This window comes from Hypanus sabinus, chromosome 3, assembly GCF_030144855.1.
Source record: "Hypanus sabinus isolate sHypSab1 chromosome 3, sHypSab1.hap1, whole genome shotgun sequence".
Lineage (NCBI taxonomy): Eukaryota > Metazoa > Chordata > Chondrichthyes > Myliobatiformes > Dasyatidae > Hypanus > Hypanus sabinus.
The window spans coordinates 194915163-194930094 of NC_082708.1; the positions used below are offsets into that span (position 1 = coordinate 194915163).

Genomic DNA, 14932 nt, shown 5'->3' on the forward strand with positions numbered 1-14932 from the left:
TCTTGCACTTCCCTTATTTTTTGCAGAAACTCTGGCCGTTGCTGCTCTGCTATCCTTGCTGCTAGTGTCCCTTTCCAATCAACTTCAGCTAGTTCCCCTCTCATGCCATTGTAATTTCCTTTATTGCCCTATGGAATATGGACACATTGGATTTTACTGTTCCCTTTCAAATTTCTAAGTGAACTCGATCATATTGTAATCACTGTTCCCTAAGGGTTACTTAACCTTAAGCTCTCTTATCACCTATGGATCATTGCAGAACACCGAATACAGCACCATCAATCCTCTCGTGGGCTCAACAACAAGCTGTTCTAAAAAGCCATCCCTTATACATTCTACAAATTCTCTCTCTTGAGGTGCAGTACTGCGCTGGTTTTCCCAATCCACTTTCATGTTAAAAGCTCCAACTATTATCATGACATTGCCTTTCTGACATGCCTTTTCTATCTCCTGCTGTAATTTGTAATCCAGATTCCAGCTGCTGTTTGGAGGCCTGTATACAACTGCCATTAGGGTCCTTGTACCTTTGCCATTTCTTAACTCAACCCGTAGAAACTCTACACCTTTCAATCCTATGTCATATCTTTTTAATGATTTAATATTATTTCCTACACACAGAGTCACACCACCCCCTCTGCCTACTAACCTGTCTTTCCAATACACCATAGATCCTTGGACATTCAGCTCCCAATGGCAGCCATCCTTTAGCCAAGTTTCAGAGATGGCCACAATGTCATACTTGCCAATCTGTGCTGAATTTCAAGATCGTCCATTTTATTTCTAATGCTGTGTGCATTCAAATATAACACCTTTCATTCAGTATTTGTTGCTTTCCGATTTAACTGCACTATGCCTCTATTGCTCTTTAACATGCCACAGGCTGTGATTAAGCCTTATCTCCTGCCTGGTCTTTCTATAATCTCTGTGGCACGCTATCTTTGATTTACTTCTGTTTTCCCCTCCTCAACCTTATCACTCCGCTTCCCATCCCCCTGCGAAATTAGTTTAAACCCTCCCTAACAGCACTTTTAAACCTGCCTGCTAGGATATTGGAGCCCCTTTGGGTTCAGGTGTAACCCATTCTTTTTGTACAGGTCGTACCTCTCCCAGAAGAAGCCCCAATGATCCAAGAACCTGAAGCTCTGGTCCTTACACCAGTCTCTCTGCCACGCATTAATTTGCCTGATCATGCTGTTCTTGCGCTCGTTAGCATGTGGCACAGGCAGCAATCCTGAGATTACTACCCTGAAGGTCCTGTTTTCAGCTTCCTACCCAACTCTCTGAATTCTCCCTTCAGGACCTCCTCCCTGTTTGTACCAACGTCATTGGTACCAAAGTGTTCAACCTCTCCCTTCAGAATACTCTGCACCTGATCCGAGACATCCCATAACCTGGCACCTGGGAGGCAACACACCATGCAGGTATCTCTATCAGGCTGACAGAACTTCCTTTCTCTTCCCCTCACTATGGAATCCTCTGTGACTACCGCATTCCTCATCTTCCACTTTCCCTTCTGCATCACAGAACCAGGCTCAGTGCCAAAGACCTGATCGCTGTAGCCGTCCTTTGTCGGGTCATCCCCCTCACTGCATCCAAAACAAGATAAAGATTACTGAGGGCCACAGGGGTGCTGTCTACTCTCTGAGCTCTTCCCTTTGCTTCCTTGACCATCACCAACTTATCGAACTCCTGCAGCCTCGGGCTGACTAATTCCCTGTAACTCCCTCCCTCTAACTCCCTGTAGCTTTAAAGGATGTTAAAAATAAAAGAGAAAAGTGAGTGGATATAGGACCACTAGAAAATGAGGCAGTAGAAATAATAACAGGGGATAAGGAGCTGACTGATGAACTAAATGAGTATTTTGCATCAGTCTTTACTGTGGAAGGCACTAGCAGTATGCCTGATGTTATCATGTGTGAAAGGAAGAGGGGTGTGTGCAGTTACTATTACAAGAGAGAAGGTGCTCAAAAAGCTGAAATACCTAAAGGATGAACTGCACCCTAGGGTTCTGAAAGAGATTGCATTAGAGATTATGGTGGCATTAGAAATGATCTTTCAAAAATCACTGGACCCTGTCATGGTGCCAGAGGACTGGACAATTGCAAGTGTAACTCCACTTGAGAACCCATGGTAGTACAGGAAAGTTACTGACCTGGTTAGAGCATTGGCTATTTGGTAGGAGGCAGCGAGTGGGAATAATAAAATCCTTTTCTGGTTGGCTGCCAGTGACTAGTGGTGTTCTGCAGGGGTCAGTGTTGGGACCACTTCTTTTTATGCTCAATATAAATGATTTAGATGATGGAATAGATGGCTTTGTTGCCAAGTTGCTGATGATACGAAGATTGGTGGAGAGGCATGTAGTATTGTGGAAACAGATAGGATGCAGAAGGACTTAGACAGATTAGGAGATTGGGCAAGAAACTAGCAAATGAAATACAATGTTGGAAAATGCATGGTTATGCACTTTGGAAGGAGAAATAAATGTGTGGACTATTTTCTAAATGGGGAGAAAGTCCAGGAATCTGAGATGCAGAGGGACTTGGGAATCCTTGTGCAGAACACCTTGAAGGTTAACTTGAGCTGATGGTGAGGAAGGCAAATGCCATGTTAGCATTCATTTCAAGAGGTATAGAATACAAGAGCAAGGATGTGATGTTGAGGCTTTATAAGGCACCGGTGAAGCTTCACTTTGAGTATTGTGAACAGTTTTGAGCCCCTCATCTTAGCAAAGATGTGCTGGCATTGAAGAGGGTCCAGAGGAGGTTCACAAAGATGATTCCAGGAATGAAAGGGTTATCATACAAGGAATGTTTAATTGCTCTGGGTCTGTACTCGCTGGAATTCAGAAGGATGAGGGGGGGGATCTCATTGAAGCCTTTGGAATGTTGAAAGGCCCAGACAGAGTAGATGTGGAAAGGATGTTTCCCATGGTGGGAGAGTCTAGGACAAGAGGGCACAGCCTCAGGATAGAGGGCGGCCTTTCAAAACAGAGATGCGGAGAAGTTTCTTTAGTTAAAGGGTGGTGACTTTGTGGAATTTGTTGCCACATTCAGCTGTGGAGGCCAGATTGTTGGATGTATTTAAAACAGAGATTGATAGGTTCTTGATTGGACGTGGCATCAAAGGTTGCGGAGAGAAGCCATGATTGAATGGCGGAGCAGACTCAGTGGGCCGGATGACCTAATTCTGCCCCTGTGTCTTCTGGTCTTATGGTCTTATTTCAGGGGAACCTGAGGGAAAGTGTCTTCACTCAGTGGGGGTGCGGCTGTGGAACAAGCTGCCAATGGAAATTGTGGCTGTGGGTTGGATTTGAACATTTAAGAGAAATTTAGATAAATAGATGGATGGAAGTGGTATGTCAGACTATGGTCCAAATGCAGGTTGATAGGATGAGGTAGAATAACCTGGGATGAAGTAGAATAACCTTTCAGCATGTATTAGTTGGTCCTGGGGCATGCTGTTTCTGTGCTGTAGTGTTCTGTTGCTCTGTGAGAACAGATTCTGGGAAGAGGCACTGTCATTGCAATGATAGATTAGTAGGGCTTGAACTCTTTTCTTTGGAGAAGAAAAGGCTGGAGAGAATTAGTAGTTGTAGAATGATGAGGCGTTGGCATATTGAGAGGCTGTACTCCCTACTGATGGGTTCTGCTTCTGGTTGAAACCTAGAATACATTGCTTGTAATGTGCTGAAGGAAGAACCATTGTGAATTGAATAAATATATGATGGTGAAAATCTTGCAAGTTTGTGGAGAAATGGCAGTGGTGGAGCAATTGGACTGTTGTGCTAGAACTAGCACAGGCATGATGGGCTGAACGACCTTTGCATTAAATATTCTGTTTCTTTTGTCAGGATGTTTGATAAATGCATGGTTTCCAAGAGATGCACATGCTGAAAATAAATTAAAGTCATACTTCTATAGCTTTTGTCTGACCTAAAACTTCTCTAACTTTAACTTCCCTTTCTTTGCTGCCTAGGGTGAAAGATATGCAACAGCAAGTGGAATTTCCCGAGGAAATATGCTTGTAGCTGAGCAACAGTCATTACCAAATGTCAGGTATGAGAAATTGAGAATTGTTTTCTTAGTGAAAGCAGACAATTGGAGTTTAACATAAACAGAAATCACTGCAAAATGCACATCAGGTTAAGCAGCATCTAGAGAGAGAGCACCGAGTTAACTTTTCAAGTCAAAGATCCTTCATCAGCATTGGATAAATGTGAATAAAGTGTGTGTTTTAAAAAAAGAGAGGATGAATGATGGAAAGAAGAAATGGTTATAAGATGGAGATCAAGGTTGTCCAGGAGTCCCAATATTTTTGGGGCTGTCTGGTTATTAGATGACTAAGGACAGAAACAGGAATGCCACACCCACACCACACTTAATACAAAAGAATCTGAGGAATGTGTCAGTGATCGGCTTACTGACTCAACAATGTCTTGGTATAGCAGCCACTGAAAACCAGTGTACGTGTGCAGCATATAGATGATACACTGCGTTTTGAGCATTGGTGTTAGAGCTGTATGTGCTGTGGTTGAGTGCAAGTGCTGAGGCTTTGTTGAGAGAAGGCTGAACAGTAGAGTCAGGTATGTGAAGAAGAGGTTGTTCTTAGAATTTCCTAGGTCTTTCTTCTCTATATTAGCTTGGCTGGGATGGCAGCTTGGATAGCGACATGTTCTTGTAAATTGTGGGAGATGAACACTGTATGGCAAGATCAGTGTCCATTTCAATTTCACCTATAGCAAGTGTGTTTGGCTTGAGTTCCTGATTGACCATATTATGGAACTTGATCATGCAGGATGTTGAGAACATTACAGACATGAGCTTTAGTGAAGTGTCACACCTAAGGTGCAGGCAGGAGATAATTGGGTGACCACAAGGAAATGTAGAGTAAGTAAGCAGTGAGAGTGGGGTTCCCGTATGGCCATTCCCCTCAGAAGCAATTCTACCCCTTTGGATAGTGCTGAAGTGGATGATCTATCAGGGCACAGCAGCCAGGTCAGTGGCACTGTGGGGTCTGAGACTCAGTAAGGAAGGGTAAAGTCAATCATGATAGGAAGTTTGATAGGAGCACAGGGTGGGCAATTCTATAGCTGCAAATGACACCAGCATGCAAGGGTCAAGGATGTCTGAGTGGTTGCAGAACATTCTTAAGGGGAGGGTGAGCAGTGAGGGGTCATGGTGTACATTAGCATCAACAACAGAGGTAGAAAGGGGTAGAGGTCCTGTGCATGAAGTACTAGAAGTTATGAAAGAAATTGAAAAGCATGACACGGTAGTAATTTTTGGATTATTCCTGGTACCTCATGCTAGTCAGGGCAGAAAGTGAGAGGTAGAACAGATGAATGTGTAGCTGAGGAACTGGTGCAGGGGGCAGGGTTTCAGGGACTTGGGTCATTGGAACCTCCTCTGAAGCCTGGGTGACCTGTAGAAGAGAGACAGGTTGTACCTTAATTAGAGGAGAGCCAAAATCCTGGCTGGGAGGTTCACTTGTGCTGTTTGAGAAAGTTTAAGTAGGTTTGGTAGGGGAATGGGAACCAGAGTTTTGGGATGGAGATGAAGGTAGATGTCAGGACCAGTAAGTCTGTAAGGAAGAATGCAAGAGCAATTCAATAGACATGATGGACTGGGCAGATTGGAGTGTTATTATTGGCATACGAGAAATATTAAGCTATGGATGACAAAGCATGATTCAGTTCTGAGAACTATTGTTGATGTGATATTTCCAGAGAGAAGAACAGATCTGGATGCCATCTGTGACATTTCCACAGATTTAACACCCTTTGGCTAAAGAAATTACTCCCCATCTCTGTTCTAAAGGGACATCTTCCTATTCTGAGCTTGACTGTTTGGTCCTAGACTCTTCAATTACTGGAAACGTATCGTTCATTCTATCTCGGCTTTCAGTATTTGGAAATTTTGAATAAGATCCCTCTCATTCAGCAAGTACAGACCCAGAGCTATCAAACGCTTCTCATAATTTAACACATTCCTTCTTGGGATCATTGAGGTGAATTTCCTCAATATCCTCTCCAATACTGATACAGCCTTTCTTAGATATGAGGCCCCAAACTACTCATAATATTCCCAATGCAGTTTGACCAATGACCAGTTTACCGTTTTCCAATCTTCTGGTACTGCTCCTTTGGCGAAGGAGGATGCAAAGATCATCATCAATAACCCATCAATCCTGTAGTAACCTGGGGTATATACTGTTTGGCCTGGATACTTATCCCACCTACTGTTTCCCAGAAGATTCAACACTGTGCCTTTCCGAATCTTGACAGAGGTTGATAGAGTGCTGATTGGTCAGGGCATGAAAGGATAAGGGGCGAAGACAGGAGATTGGGGCTGAGAGGGAAAATGGATCAGCCATGATTAAATGGTGGAACAGACTTGATGGGCCAAGTGGCCTAATTCTGCTCCTGTATCTTATGGTGTTATGGTCTTGTGCTCCAGCACATTAGCCCATACTATACTGACCTCATATTTATCAAAGTCCCTCTTCCTGGTCAACATTGAGGCACAGTATTGGAATTGGTTTATTATTGTCATATGCACTGAGATACAGTGAAAAGCTTGTCTTGCATACTGGTTATACAGATCAAATCATTATAGAGTGCTTTAAGGTAGTACAAGGTAAACAATAACAATGCAGAATAAAGTATTAAAGCTACAGAGAAAGCTCACAAAGTAAATAATAAAGTGCAAACTCATATTGACACAGATTGTGTGGTCAAGAGTCCATCTTATCATCCAGGGAATCATTTAGTAATCTTGTAATAATGGAGTAGAAGCTGACTGCTTGAGCTTGATGGTACTTCACTCCAGGCTTTTGTATCTTCTGCCCAATGGAAGGGGGGGGGAGAAGAGAAAATGTCCAAGGTGGGTGGGGTCTTTGATTATGCTAGCTGCTTTAGTGAGGCAGCAAGAAGTATAGACAGAGTCCATAGATGGGAGACTGGTTTCCATGATACGCTGAGCTGTGTCAACACCTCTCCAGTTTCTTATGGTCATGTGTAGAGCGGTTGCCGTCCCAAGCTGTTAATGCAACCAGCTTTCTCTGGTGGATTGATAAAAATTGGTAAGTGTTAACAGAGACATGCCAATTTTTAAAAATCTTCTGAGGAAGTAGAAGTATTGGTGAACTATCTTGGGCCTGGTTGGACCAGGACAGGCTACTGGTTATGTTCACTCCTAGGATTCTGAAGCTCTCAATCTTAATATGGAAGGCTATGTAAAAGGGAAGGGTTAGATTGATCTTAGAGTTGGTGAAAAGGTCAGCACACATCCTGGGCTGAAGGGCTTGTACTGTGCTCTTATGTTATCTGTTCTTAAAACCGTTGATGTAGACAGGAACACGTGCACTGAGGTTAATGACCAACTGTTTTGCTGACATTGATAGAAAGATTGTTGTCATGACACCGTGCTAATACATTTTTGCTGTACTCCAATTCATTGTTAGGTCAGATACCAGTCATGGTATTCATTAAGGACCTCCCCTACCTCCTCCGCTTCCAGGCACATATGTCCACGTTTCTGCTTGAGCGGTTCTACCCTTATTCTAGTCATCCTCCTGTTCTTCACATACATGTAGATCACCTTGACATTTTCCTTAATCCTACCAGCCAAGACCTTCTCATGTCCCTTTCTAGCTCTCCTAAGATATACTGTGCTAAAAGCTTTCCTGGACACATCTCAAAAATTTGAACCCCTCTGAACTGTTTCCACAAGGTAATCTCACTTTAGAACATAGAATGTAGAAGAGTACAACACGGAAACAGGCCATTCAACCCACAGTGTTGTGCTGAACAAACTAAAAAACAAATCAAAAACAGCCAAGCTCTTAATCCTTGCTATCTACTCCATTCCCATATCCCTGCATCTTCCTTATATCCATCCATGTGCCTATCTAAGCATCTCTTAAAAGCTTCTACTGCACTTGCCTCTACCACCATATCAAGCAGTGCATTCCAGGCATCCACGACTCGCTAAGTAAAAAACTTAACTCTCACATCCCCCTTGAACATTCAATGCATACCCTCTGGTATTAGACATTTCAACACCAGGAAACACATGCACTCTGTCCATTCTATCTATGCCTCTCATAATCTTGTAAACCTCTTTCAGATCTCCCCTCAGCCTCTGACACTCCAGAGAAAACAACCCAAGTTTATCCATGATAACACATGACCTCAAAACCAGGCAGCATCTTGATAAATCTCTTCTGTAATCTGACCAAAGCTTCAACATACTTCCTGCAGTGGGTCAACTAGAACTATACACACTACTCCAGATGTGGCCTAACCAAAGTTTTATAAAGTTGTAACATATAACCGACTGACTTTTGAAATCAATGTCTCGACTAATAAGCCTTCTTGACCACCTTATCAACCTGTGTAGTCAATTTCAAGGAGCTATGATCTTGGATACCAGGATCTCTCCACTCAGCTACACTAAGGATACACTAAGAGTATACTGTCTCCTTGCATTTGCCCTACCGAGGTGCCACACTTCACATTTATCTGAGTTAAACTCCATCTGCCGTTTCTCTGCCCATATCTGCAACTGGTCTATATCAAACTGTATTCTTTGCCAGCGTACTCTATCCACAACTTCACCAATCTTGGTATCATCTGCAAATTTACTATCCCCCACCCATCTACATTTTCATCCAGGTCATTTATATTGTTATGGTACAGCAACAATAAATATAGAACTGAGACAGGTTTCTTATAAACAAATTAAACATTTATTTAAACTCAGTTCAACAACAAATGAAAAGGGGACGTCACGTGATGACGTAGGATCGAGACGCTGGAACCCAGATCTCCCGTAAAAAATCAATAAATTAATGTTTAAGTGAAGAAAAGTTAGTCAATACTTTCTAAAAGTTACTTTTAAACTACTCCGGATTGTTTCAAGTTATGCCTCACAAACAGAAGATGAAGAAAACTACTACCGTGAAGACAATGCAAGTTGGAACAGAATCAAGGCCCACTTCTGCCAAAGAACCGCGGGCTCAGGTACATTTCACCTCCGGTGATACATCACAGGAAACTGCGGCAACATCGATCAATCCTAAAGAAAAAGACCATCGAGAACTGCGCAAACGTGAAGGAAGGAGCATGCGCAAATGAGAGCAACCAGAACTACAAATCCCAGTTACCACTGAAACCGAAAGTGAAAGTGAATCTGAGGGAGAGTCAGATTCTCTGGAAAAATCAGAAGAAGATGGAGGTAAAAGTTTTTCTGGAAATATAGAAAAGACTTTGATGCAAATACTACGTAAATTAGGCGCATTAAAAGTAATCAAAAGAAAAATGACAAATATGGAGATTATGTTTGATAAAATGACAAAAAGACAGGAAAAAATGTAAAAGAGAATTATAGATTTGGAAACTACAACGGAAGACATAGTTGAAAGAATGAATAAAATGGAAAATGATACTACTGCCTGGACATCAGAAAGAAAACAATTTATGGAAAAAATTGATAAGCTTGAAGATTTTAGTAGACAAAACAATATTAAAATTGTTGGACTTAAAGAAGATATAGAAGGAGAAGATCCAATAAATTTTTTTCAAAAATGGATCCCTGAAAAATTGGAAATGGAAGGAGAAACTCTAATTGAGATTGAAAGGGCTCATAGAGCCTTAAGGTCAAGACCTCAAGCTGATCAAAATCCATGATCAATTTTGATAAAATGCTTAAGATACCAAGATAAAGAAAAGATCCTGAAGGCGGCTGCCGAATGTGCCAAAAAGAGAAACGGGCCATTGATGATAGCAGGGAAGGCAGTTCTTTTTTATCCTGATATAAGTTATAAGCTTTTGAAGAGAAAGAAGGAATTTAACCCAGCGAAAAAAGTCTTATGGGAAAAGGGTTATAAATTTATAATGCATCACCCAGCAACACTGATAATTTTTTTGGAGGAGGGAAAAAGAAGATTTTTTACCGATTATCAAGAAGCGGAGGAGTTCGCACAAAAACTTCCATTTATTCACTAATTACACATAGAGACTTACAAGCGTAATGGATTAAAGATGAAGATAGAGACAGTGAACGGAAGTGATGGACATTTAAGGATGATACAGGGGAGAAAAGCAAAATTTCAGAAATACTAATTGAGAATAGTATTTTTTTTTCTTATATATATACTTCTTTATGTCGCGGGGGGGCTGGGGAGCTTTGGATCGGTTACTGCGGGATTCACGTGTGTAATCATGGCGATCGCCATGACCCGTACAACAGAGTGGGGTAATGTTGTGTTCTTTTTTTTTTCACAACATTAGTAGGGGGGTATTTTGTTTTTTTCTTTATACTCTATTTTTCTTCTATCTTTCTGCCTGGATGATCGGCGGGGACACACATAGCAACATGGAGAATTTTAAAACGATTTCCCAAGATACCACGAAAGTTGAAAGATGAGGTATTATTATAGATTGGAGTAACATAATTAAAAATAATGACGAATTTACTGAATTTTTAAAGTTTTAATGTTAATGGGCTTAATGGACTGGTAAAAAGAAAAAGAATTTTAACATACATTTAAAAATGAAAATAGATATAGATTTTTTACAAGAAACACATTTAACAGACATAGAACATCAGAAATTAAAAAGATACTGGGTTGGAAATGTTATTGCAGCTTCATTTAATTCAAAGGCGAGAGGAGTTGCAATTTTGGTTAATAAAAATTTACCAATTAAAATACAAAAAGTATTAATTGATTCAGCGGGGAGATATGTAATTATACATTGTCAAATTTTTTCAGAACTGTGGACTCTTACGAATATTTATGCACCAAATGAAAATGATGTAAAATTTATACAAGAGGTCTTTTTGAATTTGGCTAATGCACATGACAAAATATTAATAGGTGGAGATTTTAACTTTTGTCTAGATCCAGTTTTAGGTAGATCAACAAAGGTTGTCACAAAATCAAAAGTAGTAAAATTAACTCTATCATTGATGAAAGACTTAAATTTGATTGATATATGGAGAAGAATTAATCCAAAAGAAAGAGATTACTCATTTTATTCAAATAGACATAAAACATATTCAAGGATACATTTTTTCCTATTATCAATGAATATTCAAGATAGAGTGAAAAATGTGTAATATAAAGCAAGAATATTGTCAGATCATTCTCCTTTGATAATGACAATGATAATGACAGATAAAGAGGAATCAATTTATAGATGGAGATTTAATTCAATATTACTAAAACGTCAAGATTTTTGTGATTTTATGAAAAAACAGATTCAGTTCTTTTTAGATACAAATTCACATTCAGTTGATGATAAATTTATATTGTGGGAAGCAATGAAGGCATATTTGAGAGGTCAGATAATAAGTTATACTTCTAAAATTAAGAAGGAATATATGATAGAAATAGATCAATTGGAAAAAGAGATTACAAAATTAGAAAAAGAATCTCAAAGAAATATGACAGAAGAAAAACGAAGACAACTTATTAATAAGAAGTTACAATATAATACACTCCAGACATATCGAACAGAAAAAGCAATTATGAGAACTAAACAGAGATATTATGAACTAGGTGAAAGATCACATAAGGTCCTTGCATGGCAGTTAAAAACAGACTAGACTTCTAAAACAATAAATGCAATTCAAACAAGAGTAAATAAAATTACTTATAAACCTTTAGAAATTAATGAAACTTCTAAGAATTTTTATTCTGAGTTGTATAAATCAGAATCACAAAATGATAATGTCAAGATAGAAAGGTTTTTATCACAAATAACTCTTCCAAAATTAAATACGGAAGAACAGAAGGGATTAGATATGCCTTTTACATTGAAAGAGGTCGAAGAAGCCCTAGGATCACTTCAAAGTAATAAATCTTCAGGAGAAGATGGTTTTCCGCCTGAATTTTATAAAAAGTTTAAAGATTTATTAATTCCTCCTTTTATGGAGTTAATACATCAAGCGGAAAGAACGCATAAACTTCCAGAATCTTTTTCGACAGCTATTGTAATAGTATTGCCAAAAAAAGATAGAGATCTTTTAAAGCCAGCATCATATAGATCTATTTCTTTATTAAACACTGATTATAAAATAATAGCAAAGATCTTATCTAACAGATTATCTAAATACTTACCAAAATTAGTACATATGGATCAAACAGGATTTATTAAAAATAGACAATCGGCAGATAATGTAACTCGGTTATTTAGTATAATTCATTCGGCGCAAAAGAGGGAGGAAATGAGTGTGGCAGTTGCTTTAGATGCAGAAAAAGCATTTGATAGATTGGAATGGGATTTTTTATTTAAAGTATTGGAAAAATATGTATTAGGAGTATCTTCTATAAAATGAATTAAAACCTTAAATACTAATCCCAAAGCTAAAGTAGTGACAAATGGTCAAATTTCAACACCATTTCAGTTAACAAGGTCAACTAGGCAAGGTTGTCCATTATCACCTGCTTTATTTGTGTTGGCGATAGAACCATTAGCTGAATTAATTAGAATGGACCCAGATATTAAGGGTTTTAGAGTTAATCAGAAAGAATACAAGATTAACTTATTTGCTGATGATGTTCTGCTTTATTTAACAAACCCATTGCACTCGTTGCGTAATTTATCCTATAGATTAGAAGAATATGGGAAAATATCAGGTTATAAAATAAATTGGGATAAAAGTGAAATTTTACCTCTTACTAAAGGAGATTATAGTCAATGTTAATTAATAACTCAATTTAGATGGCCAGCAAATGGTATAAAATATTTAGGTATAAGAGTTGATAATGATATAAAGAACTTATATAAATTAAATTACTTACCATTACTGAAAAAAATTCAAGAAGTTCTTGATAAATGGATGGTATTACCAATAACATTAGTAGGTAGAGTAAATACCATAAAAATGAATATATTCCCTAGACTTATTTCAATCACTACCAATACAACTACCCCAGAAGTTTTTTCAAGAGTTAAACAAATATGTGAGGAAGTTTCTTTGGAAAGGTAAGATGTCAAGAATATCGTTGGAAAAATTGACATGGAAATTTGATCTAGGAGGGTTACAACTTCCAAATTTTAAGAATTATTATAAAGTAAATCAACTTTAATTCAAAAAGGAAAGATTAAAAAATCTATCTCTTGTATGTATAACTTGATTCAAAAACAGGCAATTAAACAAGGAGTCCATAAGTCAAGACAAAAATGGGAAAGTGACTTGAATATTAAAATTGAAGAAACAAATTGGTCAAGACTATGTCTCGATAGTATGACAAATACAATAAATGTCCGGTTAAGATTAGTGCAATATAATTTTTTACATCAATTATATATTACACCACAAAAAATAAATAAATTAAACCCAAATTTATCCAATCATTGTTTCCGATGTAACCAAGAAATCGGTACTTATTTACATTCTACTTGGTCTTGTTCTAAAATTCAACCTTTTTGGACAAATTTAAGAGTTTTATTGGAACAAATTATTGGAACACAACTTCCACACAATCCAATATTATCTTTACTAGGCGATATTGAAGGGATAAAACCGAAACCCAAATTGAATAAATATCAGAAAGTATTTATAAAAATTGCACTGGCAGTAGCCAAAAAGGCTATTGCAGTTACTTGGAAATGGGATACATACTTAAGTATAGATCGTTGGAAGAAGGAAATTTATGGCTGTATTCCACTTGAAAAAATTACTTATAATTTAAGAGATAAATATGAAACATTTTTGAAAATTTGGCGCCCTTATTTACAAAAGACAGGATTAAATATATAGGTGCTCCGAGGATGAAATAATTGGTTATTTGGGGAAAGAAATAAATATATATACTAAAGTTATTACGAACTCCATGGAGCATGTGAGGATCTTCCGATATCCAGGCACTCTTTCTTTTTTTTTCTATAGGGATGTTAAGGGGAGGGGGGAAGGGTATATATATATTTTTTTCATATATTTTCTTTTATTTCTGTAATTATTTGAAAACTCAATAAAAAAAGTTTATAAAAAAACAACAAATGAAAAGTAAACAAATGACTAACTTAACTGGAGTTAACTGCTATACAGCAACTCGAACAGTTCCTAAAGCGATAAATACGAATGCAGTTCTTAAAGCGATAAATATGAACACAGTCATAAAGCGATAAATGCAAAAGTCCAAGTGATTTTAGACAATTAGGAGAGGCTTTCCTGAAGTAACAAATTCCTCGAAGACGTGACGTTACTGTTGATCCCAGCCAAAATATGCCTTGCCTGAAGGAATTACAACGAAGGAAATAAAAGCGGCTCAAAGGAACTGACCTTTTCTTTGGCGAATAACACTGCCCCAATCCTTTCTCTCTTATAGCAGGGATTATCTTGGATGCAGGTTACTAATTCCTTGAGTGAAGATTCAATAAGGTCAATCCTGTATTACCGCCGACGACACCAACTTTACTTGATCCTTCAGGTTCCCGGACTTCGGCAAATCTTCACTCGCCAATGCTTAGCCTTTAAAATTAAATCGAAGATACATCAAACACAACTGGTAGTGATTTTAAAAACTGCTGGTACAACTTACAGTAGAAAGTAAAACACTTTAAAACAAAACTGCTTCATGAGATGAATACTCAGCATAATGGAGTAACTGATGAATTAAACAACGAACTAACCTGCGTCACAGCAAAACTTTCCTGTTTCTTACCTGTTGGAACAGGGCATCACATGACCTCACTGGAGGGAAAATTACATCATGTGACTTCACACTGGTGGGAATATTACATCACCCCATCATCAAAAGACCATTACATCGTGCTCACCAGATACTCAATTACATCATGGTCATAAGACAGTCACAAGATACCCATGGTGTATGTAACACCTCCCTCCAAAAAAAAATTATGGTCTGGCATGAACAAAATTTTAACAATTAACTATTTACAAAAAAGAAATACAAATGTATA

At 38.3% G+C, this 14932-nt stretch overlaps 1 protein-coding gene across 4 annotated transcripts in view; it reads left to right on the forward strand.

The window, feature by feature from the left end:
- The window catches only part of fbxo41 (F-box protein 41), a 519821-nt gene that overhangs the window by 157647 nt on the left and 347242 nt on the right, over positions 1–14932 (forward strand). For all 4 annotated transcript variants that reach the window (XM_059965939.1, XM_059965936.1, XM_059965938.1 and 1 more), the window contains exon 4: positions 3976–4055. In XM_059965939.1, coding sequence (XP_059821922.1) covers positions 3976–4055 — 80 coding nt within the window. The remainder of the gene's footprint in view (positions 1–3975; positions 4056–14932) is intronic.